We start from the raw sequence: 27907 nt of genomic DNA, 5'->3' as shown, positions 1-27907 counted from the left end.
TTTTACGGGGCAAACACTTTTCATTAAGCCCGCCTCTCCCGCCAACGTTGGCGTCGGCGTTCCGTCGTCCCTTCGCCGCCACCCCTTCCTCGTTTCTCGCAGCCTCAGCCACCCCCGCAAGTCCCCCCATTTTTCCTGGTCCCCTTCCCCCCCCCCCCCCTCGCTGTCTCGAAACGCCGCTCATCCTCCTTCGGCCACGGCGAGGAACGGCAAGGAAAATGGCTCCCCAGACAAGCGTTTAATCTGGCTCTAATTAGCAACTTACCCTCCACCATTGCTCTCGCTCTCTCCCTCCTTCCGTCTCTCCCCCACCCTCTTTTCCTGTATCGGGGTAGGTGCACTTCTCGCGCATTCTCTGTGACCAATCCCGTTCTCTTTCTGCTTCTGCCGAGGACAGGAGCGGATATGTACAGTTTGGGCCCTAAAGGGTTAAGATATACCGCCTTCTTTTTCTTCCCACGATTGACCTCATCTTAGGAGAATGCCAGTTTCCCTTTACCTCGTTCTTTTTATTTTTTAACTAATAGCTCAATGTTTGTATCTTAATATGATTTCTGAAATCATAAGTAAATAACATTTGAAAGAAGCGTACTTTAATAGTTTAGATACGCTGTAACAATAATTGGTGAGAAATTAAATGTTGCAAATAATTCTCTTGAATTATAAAATTATGAATGGCATTTTGAAACTTTTTATCATTATATGTATTTCTCTGTAGTATCCTAGCGTAGTATACTCTTACATTATCGGGAGCGCACGCTGAAGCTTTCGAGTTATCCTGCGTAGGATACTTATGAGTGCATGGATAGGTGGTATCCAGTTTTGTAGATGGTCGATAACAGGAGGTAATATATCGACGTGGAGTACATACGCGTATCCACACGAAATTGAAGAAAACTATTTTATATACAGTATATTTGTTGTAAAATTAGATTTCTACAGATTTTTCAAGTAAACGTCATCATAAATTAACAGTGTGTGGTAGCAAATGTAAGAATTACGTTTGTCACAATAAAGTAATAGTTGTTTGAACTCGTCAAGATATTGATAGGAGACTATTATAAACGAAGGTATATATTATTGCAATTGAGATTTCTCATATATTTTTCTTCCTGTTTTTAAACATTTTCGTGTATTTTTGTTCGCGCACGCGGGTAAATATATATTTTTTTGATACGAATAAAATTTTAAGGTACATTTTATAAATTCTATACTATATCACAAATCAGGATAATTTTTTAAATATATTTGAAATACTTATTATTTTTTTAATTCTTCTAAAACTTCGCGTATAATATATAGATTAATTATAAAACACTGTGTCAATTGTATTTGTGGTGTTAATATCAAGACAAACGTATTGAAATTTAGAAATCATTTTTTCATTTTAATATACGTGACAATAAATTATTTATAATATAATCTAAATAACAACAACGAAGCTTACAAGCAGCTCAAACGATCTTCATTTATTATCTAATTAGCATTTTAAGAACTTCATCCTAGCCTGGCTAATTAATCATCTGGGATACGTCGACTGTAACCATGGATGAACTTTTTATTGCCAGTTTCGAATATACTTAACGATCTTCAGCACGACAAACGCTTTGAAAAGCATCATGCTTTTTGGCACTTTCGAAAGAGTGCCTTATTCTTCGTAATCAAGCACGATTAGAAAAGTCCTTAAAAAACGAGATAAGACTTTGGTAACTTTCTTATCCTCTTCCTCCTACTTCCTTTCCTCGGGTAAAGCGACTCATCCTTCGGAGCGACTGAGTTTCCTCCACTTTAGCTCATAACTTTATCGATCCAGGGCACGAACTTCTGGATATTGGTGTATACGCCGGGTAGGTGTTCGCGACCGCAACCGATACCCCAAGAGACCAAACCGATCAGAACGTGTCTGCCTTCCACGGACATTGTCAGCGGTCCACCCGAATCACCCTGTTCCGAGATAACTTGTGAACGAAAGTCTTCTAATTTCACGCGTGTTTAGCTAATCGCCGAATTAAGCGAATATCTCTTGGAATGAGAATTCTAGTTTGATCACCTGACAAGAATCTCGTCCGCCTTGTCTATACCCTGCGCAGAGAAATACGTCGTGAATGGTTTCCCTCCTCCCGGCTGCTCTGAACCACTTCTGACATTTGTCATTTGGTATTACCTAAACAGAATTAACAGACACATACACATACACGCTTAGTGATATATTGAGAAAATGATTTTTCGTGTAATTAAAAAAAAAGACGCCAAGTATAAGCGCCATCCAATCAAGAATTATATAATTTAATTATTTGGATATATTTTATTAGAATTTATCTTCTCTACAAAAGTATCTTCTCTCCAAAAGTAACGATATTATTAAATTGCACCAACTAAAATGGATATTTATACAAATTAGACACTTTATTATTTAAAAATGTTATATTAAATAATATAAATATTATATTATACATGAATTATATGAAAGAATATATGAATTTACAGCATGCAGATAAATTCTTCTATTAATATAAATAATTTTATGAATAAATTAACATAAAATATTACGAAAATCGTCTTGTAGAATTGTATCGTTAGACAAACTTGTACGACAGATCGCGTACACTTTGCCCGAGAAGAGTTTTATATCATCAAAGACATATGCGTTAGCCAAGTCGAGCTCACCTCGACGTCGACTTCTTGAAGAACGGTTGGCGCCGAAGTTTGACCGTGCCTGGTTCGTCCCCAACCAGCGACGGTTGCGGTACGGCCGGAGAGCTTCAAATTCCTCGCCGGCAGGCAAACCGGGACGATGTGCTGCTTGAAAGCCACCATCCGGGACAGCTTCACCAAAGCCACGTCATTTCGAAAGTCGGTAGGGGAGTATTGTGGGTGTATCTGTTGTTATTTTTAGGGCAATTATTAAATTGTCACGCTTCGCTGGACATAAAGCCCAATAGGCGTGTGTGCATTTTGCAATTTCTTCTTTAATATTATACTCGTCGCGATACGACGCGAAGTTTTCGGATACCGTTCAATCAATAAAGCATTAATGTTCAAAGGGAGAACCTCTTTTCTCTCGATATTAAATTCTTCATGGAGGAGCCGCTCCGACTGGTCTCGGACGTCCCATTCCCCGAGTCGAACTTTCAAATTGCTATTTGGTGTCCTGACATACAAAAATACAATACGTCAACAATTTTGTTCTACTAAACTGTTGACGATAATAATCAATACTAACGTCGCGACGCAGTGTGCCGCGGTGACCACCCATCGGTTGTTCAACAAGGCGCCGCCGCAAGACAGCTTCTTGCTCTGCAAGAATCCCGACTTGATAATAGCGGCCTGCAACAAAGAAAACGTTTAGAGGCGTATTTACAGCCACGTTACATGAAATATGTATTCGAGTCCGCGTCACGGCTCGCGGCGTTGAGAGAAGATTTAATAGATTATTTTCCTCCTCGCTCTCCGCGCTAGGCGAATCGAGCAAATTGATGGCTCGTTCCCGATGAATAATGCAGAGGAAAGGAAGAGTATGTCGCTCCGCGAGAGCCGAGCGGGAGGATGAATTTATAGCGGCCGAGCGAAGAGACGGAGAGGAGAAAATCGCGCGAGGTGAACCTCACCTGCCACGGATGACTGCCGAAACTGGACGAGTGTCCACCTACGATCCTGTTGCTCCTCGTGTAGAGCTCGCCACAGCCTGAAAGTACGATCTCTGTTAGCTATTGCGAGCTCCGAGTGCGCGTTGCAAAGAGAAAATGTCCGATATTCCGCGTTGGTGATAATGCGCGATTATAGATGCGAAGGTGATACTTGGGGACGGGCACACCGAAGAGATTTGTGCGTGTCGTAGAGGAGAAAATGAGACTATGCGATGCAAAGAAGCTCGCGCTGAAAATTTATTAACTGATACTTTCTACAATTATCGCAATTAAACTGATACCTAGCTGTTTGCTTAAGATTATTCGCGCCTTGGCGAGAGACAGAAAGCAGAAAATAGACGTAGGCGTAGAAAGTGCGCGCGCGACTTTAGGAAATATATTTATTATTTATAGAGATATATCATTCAGAATTAATCGTTGCAAAACTTTCTTAGCACGCGATTCGAGGAAGATAGGAATATGAGATATCCTTAAACGTTACATAATTAAACATGTTAGTTAACAGGTACAATGTCTTATTAATTTCCCATTTTGAATTTAATAAGTAAGCTAATAACATATATGTATAATATAAAGATGCGCATTTAAAAATTCGCTATTTTTATTGAAAGACCAAGATCGATTAATTTTTATATTCTATCTCATGTCCCTACTTCGTACTTCAATATTCGAGAGGACCCGAGGACTGTTATAGGAATATAATTTTTTTCTTCTTTGTTTCCATATTGTTTCACGGAATTTATTCACTCTTCCATTGTCCTCCTTGTTTCGCCCTTTTTCGTTTTATCCCTCGTTCTTTGTCGCCATTCATTTTTTCAGCAGTCTCTTATTTTTTTCTCCAAATTCAATTTCTTCAATTTTAATCGTTTTTTCCCGACAACACTTTGTGCAGGAGAATGTGCGATGTGGCGACGAAAGCGTTCATTTTTGTGCGGTTTCCATGCGAAACGAAACATTGTGCGTGTTTGGATATTGTCTCCGTTATTTGCAATCCTTTATCCCCTATAGATCGATTCGATTATTCTGGTATATTTAGTAATAAATATAGTATTTCGTGTCGTCTCTCGATGTTATCCATTTTATAAAATTTGTCACAGTTCGTCTCGTATATTTCATATTGATTTTCGTCAAAGCTGTAATTCTATATTCGTTAAAATCAGCACGACATCTCTTCTCCTCTTGACATCAATGAATTGAGTACGTCTGGTACGAAGTTTAATAATTATCTGTTGATATTTGTTGGCATAGATGACGCACACAAACATCTTTCATAATTCAGTATGATTAGATTAAGATCAAGTCAGTGGGTTTTCGATCGACAATAGTAGCAGTCAACATCGAGCATATCCAAACCAACAATCAAGTGCGCTTAAGAGATTCCCAAGCTCTCGGACCGTCGCGAAGAAGGATAGCGATAAAAAGCAGAAGAGTCGACCGGACGTGTTGAAGCGATACAAGTTTTAAGGTATATAGTTTTGGGGTGAGCTCAATTTCCCATGCTACAGAGACACGGCGGGATTCTTGCGTGTCTGCAGTCGTCGGAATCTGAACTCACCAAGGTTTCAGCGAGTCCTCGGACTCGTGCATTCGACACACATCGTGCGACACTCGGTGCAACAATCTGCGTGCATTCTCATGCGATTACCACGGTATCTGGAGTAGTCCATGGCGTTGGACGAGTCCTCCTCGATCGGCCCGGCGGAAGCGGCGGGCGGGTAGCCGCCGTCGTACTCGTCCTGTGGATATTCCTGAACCGTGTGATACGGACGAGTAGCGTACGTCGGTCGGTCGTGGCCGACCGCGAGATCGTTCGTCGGCCGATCGTGGCTCCAGATCGCGTAAGGTGGATCGTAGAGGCTGGTCGGATTGCTGACGCCAGCCACGTACGTGGGCCGGTGGGCCTCGTGGCTGTGCGAGGGCCTGCCGGGCTTTACCGCGCTGCTGTAAATGTGCACGTCGTCGTCCACGTATGGCTGTTGGTGCCCGAGATTTATGGAAAACGCTGGGCAACGTAACGGTGTTGCTATTAGCTACTTCGGACTCACTCGCATCGCGGCGGCTTTGCGGCCGAATTCAAGTTCGATAACATGGCAATTATCATAGTTGCGCGCGTATTAGCTTATGTCTTAAATTCTAATCACAGCTAGAGGATTAACGATTCTATCAGAATATAATGAATCTATATATGAGAGAAAGCAATACAAGAAATGATTACTAATAATATTTTTAGTCACTTGCATCGTTTTCTCTGTAATTGTCCGTTGCAACGAAGAAGCACTTTTACCCAAATCAGGCAAAATCGTGTGTCGCGAGATATACGTAATGAGAAAAATTAAGAGAATTGTGCTTACTTTCTCATTATATTATACAAATAATATGATAAGAAAATATGTATACGGTGACTTGTAACTGTTTTGCTCTGTGACACTATTTCCTCGCCTGTTTCTAATAGTGCCATTGTATTGATGGTCACGCGGTTACGGTGAGCGACTTGCGACTTGGGAAAGCACGCTCGCGTAAAGTTCTGCGGGCGTGCAACGCGATGCCGTCGCGCAAACTAGGTGTGAATAACTGTATTTGAAAGTGCCGGCCGTACTGACGCAGCGTTGGTGCGCGCGCGCGCGCCACTAGCTGGACGCTGCTGGTTGTGTAATTTCGGATGTCGCCGGATAGAAATCAGGTTACTTCCAGCTGGTGTCTCCTTTCAGTTCGCGATAAACCAAGCGTTCTCTACCTTGTCGCGATCTAATCTCATCTTGATCCTTAACGTTAGTCTGGTAAAATAACGTTACCTCCCCTACGTTAGCGTTAATTACAGTATCATCTGTATTCCCTTAAGAAACAATGCAGTCAGAACTGAGTAAAAATCTGATCGCTAACTGATGGATAACTGATCACTGTAACTGATGACAGCACAACCAATATAGTGAAACAATTTTACCAGTTACTGACATAAAAACTGGTCATTTATTCTGTTTTATATTTATCAGTAATTGATAAAACTTCCAGTTCTAGTTGAGCCATGAGTTTAGTCACCAGTCGTAGCTTTTTTTGACTGTCACAAATTTACTAATTAAGAAAAAGAACTGATTAGCGACATCAGTAACTGATGATGTCGAATCAGTAACTTGTAGCGTTCTCAGTGTCTGATTACAAGAGTCAGTTACTGGTAATGTTCCTTAGTTGATGTCCAGTTTCAATAGTCAGTTTCTACATCACTCTGAAAAACTAGTTGCACAGTGATTATTATCATCGGTAACTAAATACAGATCGATACTTAGTTACTAATCAGCGCTTAGTTACTGATGATAACAATCATTGTCTAACTAGTTTTTCAGAGTGATGTAGAAATTGATTATTAAAACTGGTTAACTGAGAAACATTACCAGTAGCTGACTCTCGTAATCAGTCACTGATAGAACGCCACAAGTCACTGATTCAACATTATCAGTTACTGATGCTGCTGATCAGTTCTCTTCGCGCTTCTTCTTCGCTAAATGCAGTTACGAATCTTTTCACTTCATCCAGAGAGTATCGAATGTATTATTTTATTGTTATCGTCGCGCACGGAGATCAACATTCGACAATTCGATCGGAAAGAAATTTTTTTAAGGCGTTTACGGAAGTTGTCCTCGCGCTGAAAGCGCGACACAACCTCGAAGTCTCGGTTCAGAAACTCGGTTTAGCGACATTCGAGGACACGGACCCTCTTTCAGGATGTCGTAAATTTACGGCGGCATGACGGCAGATAAAAAGGACCCCGCGAGTTAATTGAGACACGCCGTTGAATTAAAAACTCTTCCGTGAGAAAAACATACGGCGGTCTCATTGTTCCCTCCGCTCCTAAATAGTGAATTCGCAGACCATTCGCAGTTGAAGTTTACCTATTCTCTAATTAAAGTAAATTTAGTGCTTTTTTCGGCATATGTGCTTAGTACATGTGTCGGTATATGCCTTAGTGCGGGAGAACTTACTGGCATTCTGCAGCAAACCCACGGTCGGTAGCGGCACTTTTTCGGGTATGTCTTCATCGTCCACGCAGCAGCTCCATATTAAACCTCCGGAACAGAGGTCGACAGGTCGACCGCCGCCTAGAACGCAGCTAATGCTGAGGCCGCACTCGAACTTTGCACCTTTGTACTTGCACGTTTGCGGTATCACTGAAACAGATTTCACGTATAAACATTAGTCAAAAATTTGTCCCAACGTAAAAAGACGTCCAAAAGTGGAAGTCTATTGCGATATCGATGTATTTATTTATCTCTTGTCACGCGATTGCAACTTTAATTACGTCAAGTATTATATATTTTTTCGCGTAGTATTCAGCCCGTTTTTCTGAAGATCAATATCAGCCGTTACGATTCATCAAAAAATTTCTGTCAATGTTTAATTTGTACAATTGGATTAATAATTAACTTGTGATCGATGTTGTATTTTGTCAATGCTGGAAAATCAATGACTTTCGAAAATATCAGATATAAAACGTTGAGTCATCCATCACTCTCCGTATTTTTACTTATTTACAGAGTTTTTCTATGAGGGGGAAGGGGATTCCAACAATTATCTTATTTCTTAAATTAATTGTCAATTGTTTTTAATATATCAGTTGGAATTAATTAAATTTCTTTTTCAATAGCATTTCGAGGGTTTAGAAATGATCTTAATTCTGATAGACTCTATCTTTAACAACCCCGTAAGAAGAAATTCAATGGTAATTTAGGGCTGTAAGAAGGTCAAGAGGGATTAACACTTAGCGAAGGGTAAGCATTTCGAAAACATTAATTCGCTGACTTTCTTTTGACCAATAATCACTCTAACGTAGTTTCGTTTTATTCTAATTATTCGAGAAATAAGAGAGTTGTCGGTACCCAGACGAACAGCATTTTATAGGATTTATTTCATTTGCAGCTCACACCTTTATACGTTTTGATAAATTCATTTACGAAGTTTATTCCCGACATCGATATATCTCATTCGATTAAAAGCACTTTTAATCTTCCTGAGTTTCATTTTCGTCCCATTTTCAGTCCTACATACTTCTGCCCAACATATCCATAAGGCCGCTCTGTAGATTAGAGCCGTGTCCCCGATGATCATTGGTGTAGTTTCGCTTCTTCCTGAGCGTCTCCACCAGCAAGGCACCTTGCTGCTGGCTGGTCAGCTTCCTCCCCCTGCCCTGTCGATGTCCGTCTACCATTTCCTCGAGCACTCCATTTAATCTCTTCCGTCTCATTTCGTTCAGTAACTCCTGGAGATCCATTTCTTCTTCCTCTTCATCCTGCTCGCTCCAGTCCATCTCTTCTGTATTCGAGAAATGATCTTGGGTATCCTTGGAGAACACCGGGCTCGTCGGATGATCCGCGCTCTTCAATATGGCGTCGGTGGACCCGTCACCGCCGTACGGAAAATTGGAAAAGTACTGATACTGCTCGACCTTGGATGGTACGCCTATCGCGTTCTTCAGAGTGCCTTCGATGGCTCGATTCTCGCGCGTCAGATCCTGTCTCGTCCTGGCAGCTTCGGGTTGCCAGAGATCGTGATGCTCGTCCGAGGCGTCGGCCACCGCGAATCTTCTCGGCGAGTTTTGAAGAGTATTGTCCTCGCGCGGGGTCGACGATCTCGATCGATATACATCGGTTCGCTGCAGACGAGTTTCCTTAACTTTGACTGGTACGATCGATCGGCTCGCAGCCGTGATCTTGCAATCCTCTCTGCGTCTCCACGAGTAGATGTCATGGTGATCGAAAGCGCTCGCCACGGTGATCAGAAGCATCCCGAGCACGATCTTCATGATCGACTTTGACTTCCGCTTGTCACTTTAAGGATACCTTGCGCATCGTCACGATCTCACTGCACGCTTGAAAGTTTAAAAGGACGCACTACGATCGGGATAACTCACGAACGGTCCATCACCTTCTCCATTTAACGACGATCGATGAAGAACGGTGGAGACCTCGCGGCTGAAGACTAAATCAAGTTTCTCCGAAATTATTCCAAGAGAAACTTGACTTAGTTGGAAGCTGCAAGTCAAGTTTCTCTTATGAGATTCGACCAGTTGAAATTTCACTTGCAAAAACGCTCGAGGAATTAATTGGCACACGATTAATTTCGTTGAATCGCCCTTCTTGTTTTCATACGAATAATAAACATTCAATTTTGGAGAAAAATTCAGATTTTGAACGCACTCGATAAGATTTGATTGTCAATTAATCACGAATCATAAATCTTTAACACCTCGACCATTGTAATGTGATTCGTGGGCGAATTTCTCTCACAAATCTCTCACTTCGTTGAAGGCTCCTGCGAGCGGCACAGTATTTCGAACGATTTTTGAATCCAATGTAAGCACCGCCATTTTGATATCACTGGGTTTCTCTTACAATAGTCTCGATTTATCATACAAACTCTTCCACGGAAGGTGACAGTGAACGCAGCTTCTTCCCGGAGATCGCTGACGCGTGTGCACGATCGTGAGACGGTGTCAAAGGTTAAAGGCGCCTTACTACACTTCACCGGAATGAGAGGCCGTGACAATACACGCCTTCTGCACGTGGACTGTCTTGAACCGATGTTCCGATCTGAGAAGGCGTCCACTGCTTTCACCGGCATCAGCTTTCCCGCAACGGCGGCGACGGTGTCGTCCGTTGGTCTCACATTGGTTCCCCACCTTCACCGTCGCCAGAACACATCGCCGTGTTGTGTGCCTTATTTTCCATTTCTTTCTTCGTTGAGTTATTATGTCGCCGCGAAATTGTCGTACTCTGAATAGCTGGAAAACTTCGTCGAGATTCGGGCCAGTCGCCTCGTGAAGGCGGAAAACCGGGATAGTTATTTCTCTGACGAATCCTTTGCTGGATTGTTTAAACTATATTTTTATATCAGTCTATTGCTACTATTCTTGAAATTGTACTTCTTATCGCTGTATGGTATTTCCGTTGGTTCGTTCCATCGCTTGGTATTGTTTTGTAGGTTTTTTTATTTCTCTATCGAGAGCTTCTCTTTAAAAGTTTTATTACAATAATAATATGGAAAGAAATTATTAATATTTACCGTTCCATATTTCAGTAAGCATTTAGATTTATCAAAAATAAAAACGTATTGTATGATAACTTCATAAATAGTATATTGAGTTTTGTCACAAATAAAAGATAAGAGCGTATATGATTTTGGAAAATCTGTGGCTATTCGTTAAAATTTGACATTTGCATCGAATAGATTCGATAGACTGAGATTTCATGACCCAATTTCATCGCATGGTTTCACTGAGAGTATTTTTACTCTGGTGGATAAAACCTAGACCTTTCTATGGAGTGTCCTGTTTTGTTCATTTAAAAAAATGAATGGCGGTTAATAGTTAAATTTCAGATATCTTCTCATGTGTGCGAGCGTTTAATCGTAAAAATTAAGTAGAAGCTCGCTTAGACCGTTCTACGATATTTATTATCAGAGATTGAACTAAATTCAATGAAACTTCATGAGCTCGTACAATTCAATACTTCAACGAGAAAGTAGTAGGTATCATTTTCAATAAGAGGAAAGATATCATCGGTAAAACGCTTATAAACGACAGAGAAGAGGTTCGCTGAGGTCGCAGTGAAAACAGAGCTTCCGTGCGCTTCATTATTAATATTCTTGTAGAAAGTAAGCGTCGATAAGTGGCCTTTCAAGTACGATTCCGATTTAGTCTTCCTTGTTAACTCGGCTGTGGATCTTTCGTGCTTTGCTTACATTTGTGGTAGAAAATTGTTATAATCGCAGTGTCTTCTCGTTTAGATGATTGTGATATCAAATAAAGTTCGTTCAAAGAGCGTCCTCTGCTCTTTAACTATTTTTAATTCCGCGAAAATATTCTTGCGGTGTTAAACAATTAATTATAATATTTAACTGCAAATAACTTAAATATTTGACATATTTTGTTTGAATAGTTTCATTATGTCCATACAAGAAGGATAACACGCTGAATGTGTCTTTTTCTAAGTGATTATAGTTATCACATGTAGTAATAATAAAGAAATCTCGCATTGCCTGGAATAGATCATGTTGCTTTAGTTGTAGAAATAAGAGTATCCGGTGAACGTCAACCGGTTTGTCATCTTAAAATCTTTCCGATACCTATCATTTTGACAAGATTTCACGTTGCGCGCAAGTGTACTCGCACGGCTCAATTATCCTTATCGCGTGCTATTCATTTGTCAACTGAAATTAATTTGAAAGGAAAATAATAGATAGAGGAAAGTCCTCTATTATGAGGTAGGTTTCTAATATGAGATAGCAAGTTCTCAAAACCCAAATTCAATCACAAATTTTTCTCCGCAACGATTACACGATCTAACAATGAATTTTCTACCAAACAGATTTCGCTCCAGGGACAACAAAGAGTGAGAACAAGTGTCCATAGGCAAATGGCCCCATTTTTTTCGCATTCGATTTTGGTCACGGAGTTAGGTACCAAACGAAAGGTCTCGTCAAGATGATCGCAGATAATGTCAGTCTCGTAGTGTACCTATTTAACGTTCCAGAGATATCGGGCTTTAAAGTTTTTATTCCACTCCGAAGAAATGATTGGTGTCTGTCCAGACGGCTTCATCGCTTACGTTCTGCGAATTTTTGGAGCCCGATATCTCTGGAACGTTAAATAGGTACACTCTGAGACTGACATATCTGCGATCATCTTGACGAGACCTTTCGTTTGGTACCTATTTATTCTTATCTAGGCCGATCTTATTCTCACGCTTTATGGTGGAATCAACAGATGAAGCCTATCAATTTAATAGAATTTCACTGTCTCATATTGAGCCTATCTCGTAATAGGGAACTTTCCTCTATTATAATGTTAGTACTATTTGCCATTTTAATTTCGCAGACGATGTTACCGTCACACCTGACAATCATATATACTGGAGTTGTATTTAAATCGTGTTACTAGTTAAGTAAGAAAGTAGAAGTGTACCATGAACATATATGTATATTCTATCAAGAAGTTTAAAAGAAATTAATTTATTATTCTGACGTACGAGCGAATTTTTTCCTCTTAAAAGAATCTTTAAAATTTATTTTAATACCTGTTTATTTATACTGTAATGTATGAACAACGTGTGTTTGGAGTAACAACATCTAATATATTACAATGTGAACGTAATATTAACGATGCTACTTACACCCAAGTTCATCGAAGAATCTCATCTGCCCGTGCGAGTCGATCGCATTTTCGATATTTTCTTCTTTCTCCGGCTGACCTAAAAAAAAGTACTCTTTTAAATCTTTTGGTTTTAACATTATTTATTAAAGTTACGAAAAATCTTACTATCTATTTACCGAAATTCCTCAGAAATCGATTGTTCTTTCTATTATTAGCGAGACAACAGGTATCGGCGATCAGAAGTAACGAGATAAGCGCAACGGCTTTGAGAATAGTCATCTCTTTCTTCGACCGTCAGCGTTGATCGTGCGATTCACTGTCGTTAGCTAAACATGTTCACGACGTCGTCATGAATTGTTCCTGATCCGGTGCCGCATCATTTTGCCGCGTCTCTCATGATTTCACCTTATCATTCGTGCTTTTCGATTGCTCGTCACCGTCTTGCCGGTAATTCTATTAAAGCACAAAAAGATCCTCGGATGAAAAAAGCAACGCGTTTTATTTCAAGTTTCTTTACGCGTCGTAACTGCAGTTGCTAAATTTTTTTTACACCTGCAAGTGCTATGTTTAATCGAAGAGGTCGATAATACGAGCCTCGTTGCAAAGGGTTTAATTGCTGGAACTGTGAAATATGCGCTTTGTAAAACGTGATCGTATTTCGAGGGCGGATTTGTCCGCACAAATTTTGTAAAAACATTTTAACGATTTTTCCAGCGCATATTACATCGTTTTATCATATTAAATGATAGCCTTCTGATGTTTCATACAAATTTTTTTATATGGAATTTAATGGACGGTTAATTTTTATCCCACGTTTATGGGTCAAACCCGACCATCCTGTCCTCATTTCTGTCCATTACGTACAATGTTATCTCAAACTTAGAATCAGACGGCCGTTTCGCGCGAAAGGGTTAACACGGAGTAAGATCTTTCGGAATTTCGTTATCTGTCATCTTTCGATGCAGAATCTCTCTAACTTCGCGATTGCTTATCAAGTTTAGAGGATTTTACGCTTCGAAGTCAATATACGTTTTCGCTTTTAGATTTCGAAATTATCGATACGGTTCCGTAAGCTGCACGTTGATTAAACTAATTCTATTGCAAATCGCGCGAGCACAGTTGAACGTTATCGTGCAGAGCGCCAAAGGGTTGATCGCGAGTCGCGCGGACACGCTCCGGTTTCCCTGTCGATCTTGGGGGAACTTGGAGCCTTTGTCCACATCCTCGATCGGTTCCTCGGCAGCGTATCGCGAGCGGGTTCACGTTAGCGTGTCCAAAGACGTTCCACGTACAGTCCGGTACAAAAGGGGGACACGAAACCAGGCCACCGAGACAAGTGGCACGCCTTTTAGTGCTTCGTAACGTTCTACAGCCGATCTACATGCGGAACCATGTCCACGCGGCAACGTACCCCTCCCCATCCTCTCCCTCCCCCCCCTCCTTTGGTTATTAGTGAAAGTTAACCGGTAACTTTCGACTTTGACAACGACGGCGATTCATCGTGGTGAGTGCGGGCGAAGAACGTGCTGGGTCCTCTTAGCATTAGATCACGGTTTAAGAGCGTCGTTTTTCAATCCACCGTCCCAACGGCGAGATACTGTCGCTTGATACGAAAGATCGATATAAATCTATAAGCGAGCGATAGACATGAGAGATATGTTTACTTTACTAAAAGTTTTACTAAAAATTAGCCCGTTTAACTTTTCCTCAACTCACTTTCTATCTTTTCAGTACTACTCGTGATAATAAAAATCATCGAACCCCGTAGAAAAATCTACTTTTCCTTGTAAGTATCGCGGAACTAAATTATGCCCGTGCAGCAGCTCTATTTCGTGAAATAAGAGCCTTGCCCTAGAACGAACTTCGAACGGCCGTCTCGTTTAGATGGTACGAGGAGAATTGAAGACGAAGGAAAGAGTGAAATATCACTTTCAACCATCATGCCGTAAGTTACGAGTTAAAGCCCGTATACGAGCACGCTATTGTTTTTGATTGCTCGACTTTCTTCGCGCTTCTTTTGTCTAGTGAAAAATAAACAAGTGGCCATCACGCGCACGCCTGGCACACATTCGCCTAATTTGAATTTATCCTGTTAATTGATACACTCCCGCGCAATCAGCTCGCCGTTGTTTAAGATATTTTTTCTAGACCTTGGATACGTATTATATATTGAGACAAATAAAATGGATATTTATTTATCTATACAACATTTTCAGAAGATATATTGACAAAGTCATTCGAGCGCGAGATTCTATAAATTCTCGGTCAATGACTGTTTTAAAGAGAGAAAAATTACAGCGGGGCGCACATGTCGCCGAGGGCTTCAATTAACTTTTATAAACGAGCGAGGAAATTTATTGTTGCGACAGCTTTTACGGCGGTATCGTTCGTCACATTGTGAAGAATCGAAAGCACGTGCAGCGAGTCGATCCGACAGCCTCACCTGGATTTCTATCAAGATCAAGGTTGAAGGCGAGTCTTGTAAGAGATCTTGTCCGCGGATCGCGACGTGACATTCGTAGGAGAGACGCGAGAAAGTATTTTCCTCGATTCAATCATCGTTTATTGTTTGTCACGATTAAACCACTAATCACTGGCGTTAATCGCTACAAGTAATATATTGTACGTCGCGCGCTTCTGATTTAAAGCGAATTTAAAATTGAAGGTGAAATTAAATGTGAAATGAAATACAGGCGGGAGAAGTTTTAGCTGCGCGTGATATAAAATAAAGCTTTACAATTATATTAAATTTTTGTATTCCTACCTTTTTGTTATATAATATTATTGTATTATACTATTACACACTTGCGCTTGAAGGCCCGATTATGTTGCGGAAACGTACACTTTCGGGATAAATTCACCTCACGAACGTGTCTATGTTAATGCGAGGTAGTTGTAACGTTAATTCGAGATTTAATTCGTTCGAGAAATTCAATGAAACTCATATATCACGGTTTGTGATCACGTTCACACATCGACGGATCAATGAATAGAGCACCGCGACACGCGGTTAACTACTGATGAGGAACAGAAACATCAGCATCCGAGACCACTCTCTTTGGCCTGTTCTCACTCTCTCCAGATGGGTCCAAGGCGCCCAAAGCGTTCCTTTTCTATCTAGTCAGTGAAATTACGACGAGATGTAATGGGAGTCTTTTACATCCGTTCCTTTCGGATAAAAAGCGTTGGACGGAACTCATCACTTTCTAACCAGATGTTCTTTTCTCGCTCTTTTTCGCTCAACAAGTTTTTATCTGCTTTTTCTCTCTATCAATCAATTCTTTTTAATTGCAAATTAATTATTTAATTAAACGTTAAATGTTCTTTAACGTGGAATTGTTTGACTGTTTCGTTTCCGAATCGTGAACATTTTAAATTTAATTCATTCTTTTACACTTTAATGAATTATTACTTTAATTAATTATATTGCCAGTTGGATTAACGAGAAGCTTTGTTTCAATCTTTTACACTTTGTTCTTCATTTTGGATTTCTCAAAAATCACTGTGTATCAAGTAGACTGTGATTGCAATTGTAATTACCAATTCTTACGCGCATTTGGCACGGATCTGTTCTTACCGAGGCGCAACTTGTGGTAATATATGTAGATTACACCGCTGTTGTTCGCTTCACTATCCGTAAGCTTAGCAATCCCAAAACTTACTTTCACGGAGAGCCACAATCGCGCGGGACAATCTATTTTTTTTCCGCGCGAAATTTCACTACGAAATGTCTGTCGCTGCTGCGTGAAAATTGCTTCTTGGACTTTCGGTCGGCACGCAGTTTTCTGTAACTACTCATTTACGCGGCGAGTGATTATAATTATCTTTGAACAATCTCGCGAAGAGGACAGGCGGATGAGAAGAAAAATTTCTTTTTAGGATATCTAGACTGCTCCATCTTTTGTGTGTTCTTTGTTAAAACTGTAAATATATTGTAGTAATAAAAATTAGGCGTTTATTAATGTTTCACATATTTTATGGACTCGAGCTTTTTTAAAGATAATTATTTATTTAATTAGGAATAAATTATTTTCTTAATGAAGATCTATATTTAATGTGTCTTTATTTTATTTAAATTTATGCCATTATTATAAATCTTAGCCGAGAAGCTTTTCAGCGTTCCTATGTCGATATATCGCTATTCAATCAACAACGAGATGTACTTGTATGTACTTTCCTTGTTACTTTCGAACAAAGCATCTACATAATTTGCTGTATGTCAACATGATATAATAACTAATGAAAAGTCACGCATGAATTTAAAGTCATTGCCAAGGCACACTCAACACCACTCTGTGTCATTACTGTGTTATTTCTGTGTCATTTGCGCAATTACGTCTCGCCGTCTCTTATGCATGGCCACTATACAGGGTGAATCTTAATGCCTGCCCCAGCCTTTTACCATGAGAAATGGATTATCAACTGCAATTTTAGTTTACCGAACGGCACAAGAGGGCAGCTGCTTAGATCTCAGGGATGTTGCAGGCAAGTTGAAAACTTGTTTCACTTACAGATATCACGCGGAGAAAAATAATTTGCTAGCACAGTATATCTTATGTAAACTTAAGTAAATTTTGTCTTTTATTTTATGATAAAGTTATTTTCTGTTTGATGGACAACTATGTGTTAAAAACACTAATCTTATTGAAAAATAATTGTGCGAAATATTTAGCTAAAGAAGTAAAATAATTTCTGTTCTATTAAACGTTCTGCTGTAACGGTGAATAATTTTAATAAGGTATAATAAAGCAATTTTCGTATCGTCATCACGTTATTATCAAATATGGCAGTATTTAAGTAGCAGCAACAGTTTTGCTGCAATAGCAAAATTATTTTTTTCCGTGCGTATTATTGAAAGTCTACAAGTATGAAATAATGTGTGGTGTAGAAATAATAAACTTTCTTTTTCGTGTAAGCAAACTTTATTTTTACTTTTTGTTTATTATTTCTACACCGTGTTGGTTTGCCGCGTGGTGCTTTCGCAGCGTACGTTGATTTGCGTGTTACCGACATTCCATGCATGCGGGACGGAACACAACCAAAATTAGGCACTGCATTACCCTCTTAAAAATGAGCGTAGCACGGACACGCACCAAGTGGAGACTTTATCGGCAGTGCTTGAAAATGGGTGTAGCCGAATAGTTCCAAACATGATCATGGGCGTAAAGCGCTGGAATCAGTCGAAGAAAACTGTGTATCAAGTAAAACGCCGGCCTGACTGGTCGCTCTCAGGTTTCTCTCTGGTCAATATACCTAGTGAGGAGTGTTGGAGTGTTGTCAGACGATGATGGTGGTGTAGCGTAGTCTGCCAACATGGCTACAGCCTCCATGCAAAGTACTAAAGGCTACGGTTAATTAAATCCGGTGTATTTGCGTGTGAAAATAGTGGCAGTATTTCGGGGCTGAGAACTTTTATCTATTTGTTAGGGAGAGCGTGGCCGTCACTCCGTGACGACTGGGATATCCGCGAACAGGAGTTACTGGTCATGTCTACTCTGTTGATATTATTGTAGCGTAGACATCCTGCATTCCGTCGTCTTTGAAAGAAATCTGGAATCCGGCGTGCGAGAGACTACGTACGTAATGACCGACTCGGAGAAACTCTTCGCTTGCTCCACATCGGGCTGCAATATGGTAGGTGCATGATTATTAGTGTCTCTGTAATTGAGAGAAGTGTAACTTGGTTGGAAAACACTTTTAAAGAACTGCGATGAGAGATGACAGGATTGCGTTTTCGTTTACAGAGCTTTATGAACGAAGATCAGTTGACAATGCACAAGAAGAAGCACGACATGATGCTAAATCTTAACAATAACTCTAAGAGTGCTGGATTCGTTGGTAAGAATGTCACTTGACAATTTGACTAATGTATGTCGTATCTGAGATGCGCTGAAAGATCAATCAATTTGTAGCGGATCAAACTCCAACGCCAACGAGGTTCTTCAAAAACTGCGAGGAGGTTGGTTTATTTCAAGACCTGCAAAACGTAGTCAATCCTTTCGAAGAGACGTTTCGAAGAGCTGTCGAGGCTGGAAATACTGGCACGCTTGTGGTATCAGAGGCAAGATAGCATACATATGTTTGTCTCAAATAATTTAGCAAAGTAAAAGAATTGATTTTCATCTGAAAGGTGTCGAAGATTCGCATTCGACGTAAGTTCTCTTTTTGCAGGTTGGAATGACTGATGACACGCTGCATACACCCCACATCTTCCCCTATATATCGGATGTATTGCCCGCAAATAGTCAAATTCTTTCCGAGGATCACGTTGAAGTTTGTTCTACGACTGTGTCTCTCGCCGAGAAAGATGCGGAAGAGGAAAACGCTTTAAAGACTGACGAGTGTAACAGTATTAAACTAAGTACAAATGAGACGCAGGAATTGCTGAAAGACTCGACTGTCGCATCTGCGAAGGATGACGCTCTCTCGGAGGATATTATTATTTCAAGTGCAAATATACCCATAGCGCCTAAACTTTCATCGACGCAGCCTATGTCTCATCTGTAAGAATGCTCTTTTTATCGTTACAAAATTACATGTATTTTATTGTGATAAGTCTTAACTCTTTTCTTTAGTTCAAATACTTCCTTTTGTTTGTATTACTTAACATCTGCTACGACATCATTTATAAGATTATTTTTAAATTTTAGACAGTTATTCTTTATAAATGATGATCAATCAAGCTTTCATTATTGGATATTTTGTGCACGATATTTCTTCTTTCTGAATTTAGAAATACATATTTGAAGGTATCATGATGAAATATCTATATTACGTTCATACATAATTTAGAAAATTTTTTTATGAAGGTCCATCAACGGTGAAGAGGTGCAATTGTTACTGAAAACCGCGGATGGTAAATTAATGCAGTTGTGCGCGGTGCCGGAGTCTCCTAACGTATCGAATGTTAGTACCGAACAGCAAACCTTTATTATTAAAACCGAACCAGCTCTGCGATGCGAGATGAAGAAATCTGCGATTTCGAGACTATCATTGGCAAGAATGGTAACGTCTGATTACGTTGACGATTCGCGTTTCAACATGAACCTCTTAAAAATCCATTGCAGAAGCTGAAACAAACCCTGTCTAAGAACATGACCGTACAAGGTCAGAAAGCGACCGAGGAATATGTGAAAACGTACACTACTGCCGCGAAGAAGGAGAATGTCAAGAAGACTGTCGATCAGCTTAAGAAAAAGGACATTCTTGAGCGCAATCGTGCCAGTTCGATGCGTGCGCGAGCTAAAAGAAGAGAGTGGATCCAAGAACTCCAAAGAACAGTAACTAACGTGAACGAGGGGAACACGGCTTTGCAAATGGAAGTGAAAACTCTACGTATGGAAGTCGCGAGGTTGAAGACTCTTCTGCTAGCTCACAAGGATTGCCCGGTCACAAAGGCGATGAAAAAAGGCGAGTTATTAACTTGAACGACTATTGGTCGCGCGATTAACGTCGTGGATTCTAGTTCTGCATGCGGCGTCTACAATGACGTCTTTAAGACGTAAGATTTAAGAAAATGACCAATCCCAGTCGATTATTCTCCTCACATTCGATTGTGATAGGTCCACTTTCTTCGCAAATTTAATTTCATCTTAAAAACGCCTCACTTTTCTCGCTACGTTTGTTCGTGTCAACCGATTAAGTATAATATTGGTTTAAAATGATCAAAGAGGAAGGAAATATTATCAAGTTTAGACAATAACCTTATTGCAATCGATCCTTTTGAATTTTGCAGGAGTAGTTCTCGGACCTAAGATAATATCGGTAGATAATCCTGAGGTACTTACGATGCCGATATCGGCCAATGGCGTCCCCGTAAAACGATCGACCTCCTACGCGGCGAAGATCCCGAACGTGTCGACGAAGAAATCGCCCCTGTTGGTTATGAAAAATCCGGTGATACTTCCGAAGATGGATTGCGGCACCGCGAATCTCGCGATTCCAAACGCGACGATCATAAAAACTCTACCGGCGTTGAAGATCGTGGGCGTCAATCAGTTTATACCGGAGAAGTCGGAGGGAACGAAACAGATACTGATCGTGCAAAATCAACCGAGGAAATTGTGCGAGGGTACAACTAGGCAGATTATTCAGATAAATCCGAATTACGAAGTGGAGCACGCGGCATCTAAGAATACGGGAACGTAATTAATCGCCTTTCAACGTTAGCACGTTGTAATTAGTAAGTAAATGTCCCAAGTTGTAGCGGTTAAAGCAATCGGAGAATAAACGAATGATGCTACGACTACGCGATACATTATCGCGAATATAGCGCGAGTTATTTGATATTCGTGCAAATGTTAATGGAATATACGTTCCGCGTCTCGTGTATTTTATCTTCCATAATAAATGACTTCGATATTTTCTTATCATACTTTCATCATTATTTCGCGAATAACTATTTAATATAAATCATCGCAGGTATTCCTAATGGAGGAACGTGAAGTAACGTAGGGAGTACCAGGTTATTTTTATATTATTTATCGAGTTCACAATAAACAGATTTTTATCGTACATTATTCATTGTATCTTAAATACTCATCAATATAAGTTACACATCTTATAAATTCTTCATTTAGGAGATATCTATAAAAATATGGATTAGTTATTTCATCGAGGACATAAATTCTTATATAACAGATCTTTATTATGATAAAATTAATTAACTTTTCTTCATTCCGCTATTAATTAAATAAATTTAATTCTGTTTATAAAAATACCTCTTGTCTATTTGTTGAATCGCTGATAAAATATGAGTATGGGGTAGTTGTTGATCATCATTTATTAAATATTATATTATCGTAATATAAATCAAATTGATGGGTAAATAGCTTGCACTGATCCCGGTGTATATGAAGCTGACGTCTCATGTCGTGGAAACTCATTAACTATTGAGAGTTCTGGCTTCTTTTTGGAGAGTTCTAGAGTTCCTGATACATTAAACAAATAGTTCTGGCCTTTAAAGCAAACAAATCGATTAGTGCAAAGTGAGACGCCAACTTCATCCAGCGTCTCACTTTGTCCTCTGTTGATTTCTCGACGGCTTCTTGTCAGATTTCAAGCGCCCGAGAGTTCTACAATTTGCACTAATCGATTTTTTCGCTTTAAAGGCCAGAACTATTTGTTTGATGTATCAGAAACTCTAGAACTATTCAAAAAGAATCCAGAACTCTCAATAGTGAACGAGTTTCCACGACGACACGAGACGCCGGTATCACACAGACCTGATCCCGCCGTACTTTCGGCATTCGACGGACGAACAGTATGTGATGTATCCAATCCCACGATGATTCTGTGACCCTCGGGCCCTTATCAGTTCTCCGTCCAGTCGTCTAACAAACTCTACACCGGACAGGAGAATGATAAGGGACTTTGGGCACGCATTCCTTCAAACGTGGGAAATAGCTGTCGAACGATGAAATTCCGTCCTGGAATGCCTCGAAGTATCTGAAAAAAGATCCAAACGATTGATTATTCTCCCATTCATCGAGAGATGCTCGACAAAATTATAAAAAACGGAACCACTGCAGTCGAAGGGGAGCAGTTGTTCAAAAAATAATGTGTTCTACGTTATTTTTATTTTCACGATGCACGCGCGAAAGAATGACAATCTCGTAGTCCGTCGTCCGCAAACGCATAAATCGAGATCGTCACGTGATAACGTTATAATCGGATTCAAAACGTTCGCGTCAACTGTTTGCGCCGTCAAGAGAAGTAAGGACGTCTCCCATAATTTTACTGTTCGTAAATAGTCGTTCGTTTTTCTCGCAGAGCCGCTTCGTACGTCTATCCGCCGGCGTGGAGAATATATTTGACCCGATCACCGGGACACGCGTGTGTCGTGCGCCAAGCTGTTTCAATCGTGCGTTACGTCAGAAGAGCCACGAATTGTTCGGGGCAATCGGGGCAGAGATAAGCGCGCCAACAAAGGACAAACGTTCTTTCTCGAACAAATACAAGATTTCCGCCCCTTCGCGGATCGGAGTGAGTCACGTTCGAGAGCACAACGGGCCGTGTGAGGCCATCCTGCCGGTCTGGTCTGCTGTCGGTTACTCGGTAAACTCTGTCAACCGCTTTCTCGTGTCGATAACAGACGTCGATAGCGACCGGCCGGATACAGTACGCGTCCCTGTTCTCTCCCGGGTTTCGCCGATGCTTCCTTAACCTTCGTCCTCTGCGATGAATCAATCCTGAGCTACGCGGTAGAGAGCAGGCGCGGTTACTGACGTTTATTTAATGACGTCCACGGTTCACAAATAAAGGATATTCTTTCCAGGAGGCAGAGTCGAGAAGTCAAGACCAAAAGCATGTACATACACCAATGCCTACTAATACCCAGTGGGCATTACTCAATCTTATTTTATCTTTGTAATGTCCCAGCAAGGCCTGATGCCCAAACAATGCCTAGTAATGCCCGGTAATGCCGCAAATCTGTACATTACAATACCCTAAGCGGTTCACCCCTCGTATAGAATCATTTACGATGTAATAACGCACTCAAGTTCGGGATATTGGACTATGGAACCGTGATCAGAAGGGAGGAATATCACGCCTTGATGTCCCACTTTTTTTCAGAGCTAATCTGCTTAAATAAAACTCGTTTCAAATAAATCTACGACTTAAAAGTATCAATCTTCTATTTTTCTCTCGCAATATCTCATCTCGCCGCTTTATGGTACTCCTACTTTACAATAAATCCAACGATTTAAGAATACAATATTGTACCCGAGGGAGAAACCGCCGACCAAAATCTTGTACACCCAATGTCCACTAATGACCGGTGGGCATTACTTTATCTTATTTTATCTTTATGATGCCCTAGCAAGGCCTAATGCCCAAAAATGCCCAGTAATGCCGCAAATCTGTACACCACAATGCCCTCAGCGGTTTATCCCTCGGGAAAAACCGAAGGTATTCTCAGCTTCTGAAAGCTTCTATATTCCAAATATTTCTGCTGCCTAATTACAGATATCGTTGACTCTCGGTAGTAATATTCTAAACATTTCAAATAATAGTTCGATTGCTACAAAATAATATTCATATCTGTGGTTTTCATAAATTCAGGAAGAGAAGAGATATTTTTTTTCCTTAAAATGAATCCATCGATTAAAAATGAACACAGCAATTCTTATTTGAGCGACACCCATTCAATCCTACCGATATCTTCCTTTCGAGAGCGTCGAACGTGACTCGTCACTCCTCGACCATTCGTACTTGGGTACTTTACGTAGAATCGGTAACGACCGATCGCGGGGCCATAAACACGCGAGTTCAAAGCTTCCTCGCAAGGATGTTGGTTTGTGTTCGATCATTCGTAGAATTCTTGGCGTCGATTCGTCTTGCCAGCCGGCTCAATCGACGCACGTACGGAAATAGCACCGACAGAGAGAGAGAGAGCAGGTGCTCGATGCTACGGCCCTGCTGCTTCGAGAGATCGCGCTGTAACCGAACGGCTATTATACAACACGCGAGATTCCCCAACCTTAGACCGAGACTTTTCTCGATTGTCGCGAACGACTGCTAGAGAATTGCCGGAGTTTTACAGATTTTAGATAATTTGAAGATTCCAGATTAACGCATCATTTTGTTAGTAGAGGAAAGCCCTCTATTATGAGATAGGATTCTAATGTGAGATAGTAGGTTTTCAACCAAAGTCCAAATTCAATCACGAATCTTTTCTCGATTACACGATCTAACCATCAATTTTCTACTAAACAGATCTCACTCCAAAGGCAATAATTCATTGTGGGATCAACGGACGATGCCTATTAATTTAGCAGAAACTCCGCTATCTCATATTGGGAGCCTGTCCGATAGGGGACTTTCCTCTATCGATACGCCAATAGAAATAAATTCTGAACTCTGAAAATTGGAGTTCAATAAGACGTTATTTCACTGAAGTAGCGATTCGCAAATCGTAATGACTAATTTTACGCGGTGAAATGTGTCTGATAATCTTTTTCTTGAAACTGATTTAAAACAAAATTGATATTTACAAGTTTCTCCGCACGAATGTCGATTTAAAATACTAGAAAACCTCTATATGATATGTGCACTTGGTACATTAATGTTAACTATAGGGAGATATTTGTCCCTGCGCTAGCAAACCCGTGTGGACGTTATTCATATTAAATGAACGCGCCGGAGTTTACGTTAAATATTAAAGACCTAATTCGTCGACTAACAAGTCAACTGTGCAGTCAGCTACGCGCGCAAGTTTCGCAATTATATCCTCGCGCGGACGGAGACATATTCAATAAAAATAGCAAACGAAATCTTAATTAGCTTGAGGTGCGACGGACAAAGCGTCACTTTTACGACCGAATCTCGGCCGAAGACAAGGCGATGTCGCGACTCCGGAAAATGGATCGATTAACCGAACCTCCAATCGAGATGGGCGATCAATCATCGTCGCTGTGCGATCGATATCGCACCGATATCTCGCGTACGATCTTGCGATTATCCGCGTACATACGGCGGAACGTTCGGTGCGAGATTTGCCCCGAAATTCGCTTCTTAAATTCTTGTTAGCGAAACGGAGTTCCTCCCGGCCACGGTCGCGGATTCCATTTACTGATTGGATATGGCATCAGTTATTCATCGCCGCTAGTCGAAGGAGAGAATGAGAGGGGGAGAGGGAGCGAGAGAGAGGAGCACGTGCGGCCGTTATAAATACGGCGGATTTCCCGTCGGTATGCCGCTGCATTTGGAAATTCTCGACGGGCCTCCCCCCTCAAACGTCCACCCACCCTTTCCATTACCTCGCTCGCGCACGTCCATGTTTGATCGTCGCGCTATCAATAAAAAAACAGACCTCTCGCGTAATTCCCTCATATACACGGTAGCTTAGAGAGACGCTGCCAAACTTGGAAGGGTATTCTCCTCACGGCAGGGCCGAGGAAAAGTTGCGCAATAACTAATACATCGGCCATATGGCACATGAAAATTCCCCGGTGATTCAATCGCACCCGCCGATTTCTCACAAAAATTCCGGCATGATAAATTCACGACAGTTTCCGAGAGAACGAACAGGAGATATCGCGGGAGAAAGAGACATATATATATATATATAGAGAGAGAGACAGCGACAATTTTTGTATTTAATTTAGTCTGTTGACGGATTGCGGCGACGAAAATAATTTAAATCAATATGAACGGAAAGCGAGTTCTGTTGTAATAAAATACGTCAGAATTTGCAGGTAGTTTGTAGATTTGCTGAACGTCGAAAGACCGAGGCGAAAGGAGCGATCGGAGAGAGAGAGAGAGAGAAGGGCGAAGCGTCGGGTTGCCATTATATTTATGGCCTTTGAGAGACGTATCAACGCAACAAACACATTCACCGGGCAATATGACGAAGACAAACCGGGGGAATCGAGCATACGATTCTACGCTTCTGAAAGGGATAATATACGGTCCACTGGAGCCTTGAGATACGTCTATGCATGCTTTTATTTTTACATTCGACCCCGGCCACGTTGTTGCTGGCCGTTTTTATTACGGTTGCCCCCGTTGTGATAAAATCCTAGATGCAATCGGGTCACAGAATCCGAAAGGCCGAATAAAATTCATCTAAATCAGATGAAATTGTCAGAAATGGCGTTTTTAGCGCGGATTCGCGCGTGCCCGTCGACGTGATTATTCTCGTCCTTCCCTGATCTACGGGGGTGATTGGAAAAGTTCTCGCAACGAGGTACAAATGGCACGCGCGCAACAGACGTCATACTTTAAACGAAAAGTTGCGACTTGTTCCATCAAATAGCTTAATTGTCAGGCTGATGGGAGAAAACGATCCGTAAACGCGCAAGTCTGTCTTAGGCCAACGGCACACGATAACTATTTTTCCTACTGCCAGGATTTAGCTTTAAGTCACCTGATCCAAAACTCTGCATCCTTATTGGTTCTCGTAAGCAATCCAGTAGTAAAAATAGTATCGTGTGCCGTTGTCTTCAGTCGTAGACGTGAGGCAAGGCAGAGAAAAACTTGAGTCGTACACAATAGACCGCGGGGTAAACCGCTGACCAAAATCAATGCCTACTAATGCCCAGTGGGCATTAACTTATTTTATTAAAACATATTTTAGATATCCCTGAGACACACAGCAGTGGGGGTAGAGGTTCACGTAGAAGAGGACAAACGGAGGGGGAAACCGGCGAGGACATTGTGGTGTACAGATTTGCGGCATTACTGGGCATTACTACGCATTACTAGGTATTTTTTGGGCATTAGGCCTTGTTGGGCCTAAATAAAATATGATAAAATAAGATAAAATAAGATAAACAAGATAAACAACATAATAAGATAAAGTAATGCCCGCCGGGCATTAGCGGGCATTGGTGTACAAGATTTTGGTCAGCGGTTTCCCCCTCGGGACAAACTCTGTTTTGTGCTATTTCGGTCTCTCTCGTTCGCACGTGAACAAGTTTGATTCTGACCCGACTACTGACTCGAGCTGGAAGAACTCGAAGTTCCCTGTAGTATGATTGGCCAACGGCTGAGTCGGGAGTCCGAGTCAGTAGTCGGGTCGGAGTCGGGAGTCTGTAGTCTGATACGGGCTTTAGGCCTGGTGTACAATGGGTCGTTAACCGGAAGTCGAAACTTAATACATGTCGATCGACTTCTGACCAACGACCGGCATCTCGTCGTTCACCGGGTCTCACAGATCTTTGAGCGAACATATTTGACCCCGAGTTCGTTCCTTTTTCGAAAGTCGCGTAGACGCGTCCGTCCAAAGATTTATAAAAAAAAATGGATTGCTCGATGGCTCGGACGTTACGCGTGTTCACGGAAGGGGGATCCGGGACTTTCCCCACTCGACGTACGACGTCGCGCGGAGCGCCTCGTTTCGAGAACTTTTCAAACTGCCCTCGTGCTCGGGTCCACCGTGCTCCTCGCGTTTTGAATCAATATCGGGATAAGTCCAATTATCCGAAGGGGACGGACGGGAGAGGCGAGGCGCGTGAAGCGCGACCGGGGCCGATTCTCCCGTGCAGCGCGAATCCGACGGCTATTGTCCCGGGCCGAGAAGTGGTCAGTTACGCGCGCGATGACGCTGACGTACGTACGTACGTACGTGGGATCGGTGCCGCGGGGGGTAGTAGTCACATGGGCGCGCACGACCGAC

At 41.3% G+C, this 27907-nt stretch overlaps 2 protein-coding genes across 5 annotated transcripts; one reads left to right on the top strand and one right to left on the bottom strand.

Moving 5' to 3' along the window:
- Positions 1-1292: 1292 nt before the first annotated feature.
- On the bottom strand, positions 1293-10305 carry LOC105565084. Its single transcript, XM_012017949.1, has 9 exons — positions 9882-10305; positions 8685-9667; positions 7622-7807; positions 3609-3685; positions 3224-3327; positions 3052-3151; positions 2668-2880; positions 2051-2164; positions 1293-1944 (listed from the first exon to the last, which is right to left on the bottom strand). The coding sequence occupies exons 2-9, from the start codon at positions 9436-9438 to the stop codon at positions 1789-1791; spliced, it is 1704 nt and encodes a 567-aa protein (XP_011873339.1). The 5' UTR covers positions 9439-9667; positions 9882-10305; the 3' UTR covers positions 1293-1788.
- Positions 10306-18013: 7708 nt separating this feature from the next.
- On the top strand, positions 18014-21300 carry LOC105565082 (cyclic AMP-dependent transcription factor ATF-7). Of its 4 annotated transcripts, XM_012017946.1 has the most exons (8): positions 18015-18121; positions 18214-18420; positions 18531-18624; positions 18699-18847; positions 18958-19289; positions 19596-19791; positions 19854-20196; positions 20522-21300. In XM_012017946.1, the coding sequence occupies exons 2-8, from the start codon at positions 18370-18372 to the stop codon at positions 20932-20934; spliced, it is 1578 nt and encodes a 525-aa protein (XP_011873336.1). In that variant the 5' UTR covers positions 18015-18121; positions 18214-18369; the 3' UTR covers positions 20935-21300. The 4 variants fall into 4 exon arrangements, with proteins under 4 accessions (XP_011873337.1, XP_011873335.1, XP_011873336.1 ...); XM_012017947.1 differs by having other exon boundaries at positions 18014-18420; positions 19596-19692; XM_012017945.1 differs by having other exon boundaries at positions 18014-18420.
- Positions 21301-27907: the final 6607 nt, after the last annotated feature.

This window comes from Vollenhovia emeryi, unplaced genomic scaffold, assembly GCF_000949405.1.
Source record: "Vollenhovia emeryi isolate VEMERY1.0 unplaced genomic scaffold, V.emery_V1.0 DF939155.1, whole genome shotgun sequence".
Taxonomy (NCBI): domain Eukaryota; kingdom Metazoa; phylum Arthropoda; class Insecta; order Hymenoptera; family Formicidae; genus Vollenhovia; species Vollenhovia emeryi.
Note: the sequence above shows the minus strand (reverse complement) of the source record. Positions and strands in the feature narration are given on the sequence as shown.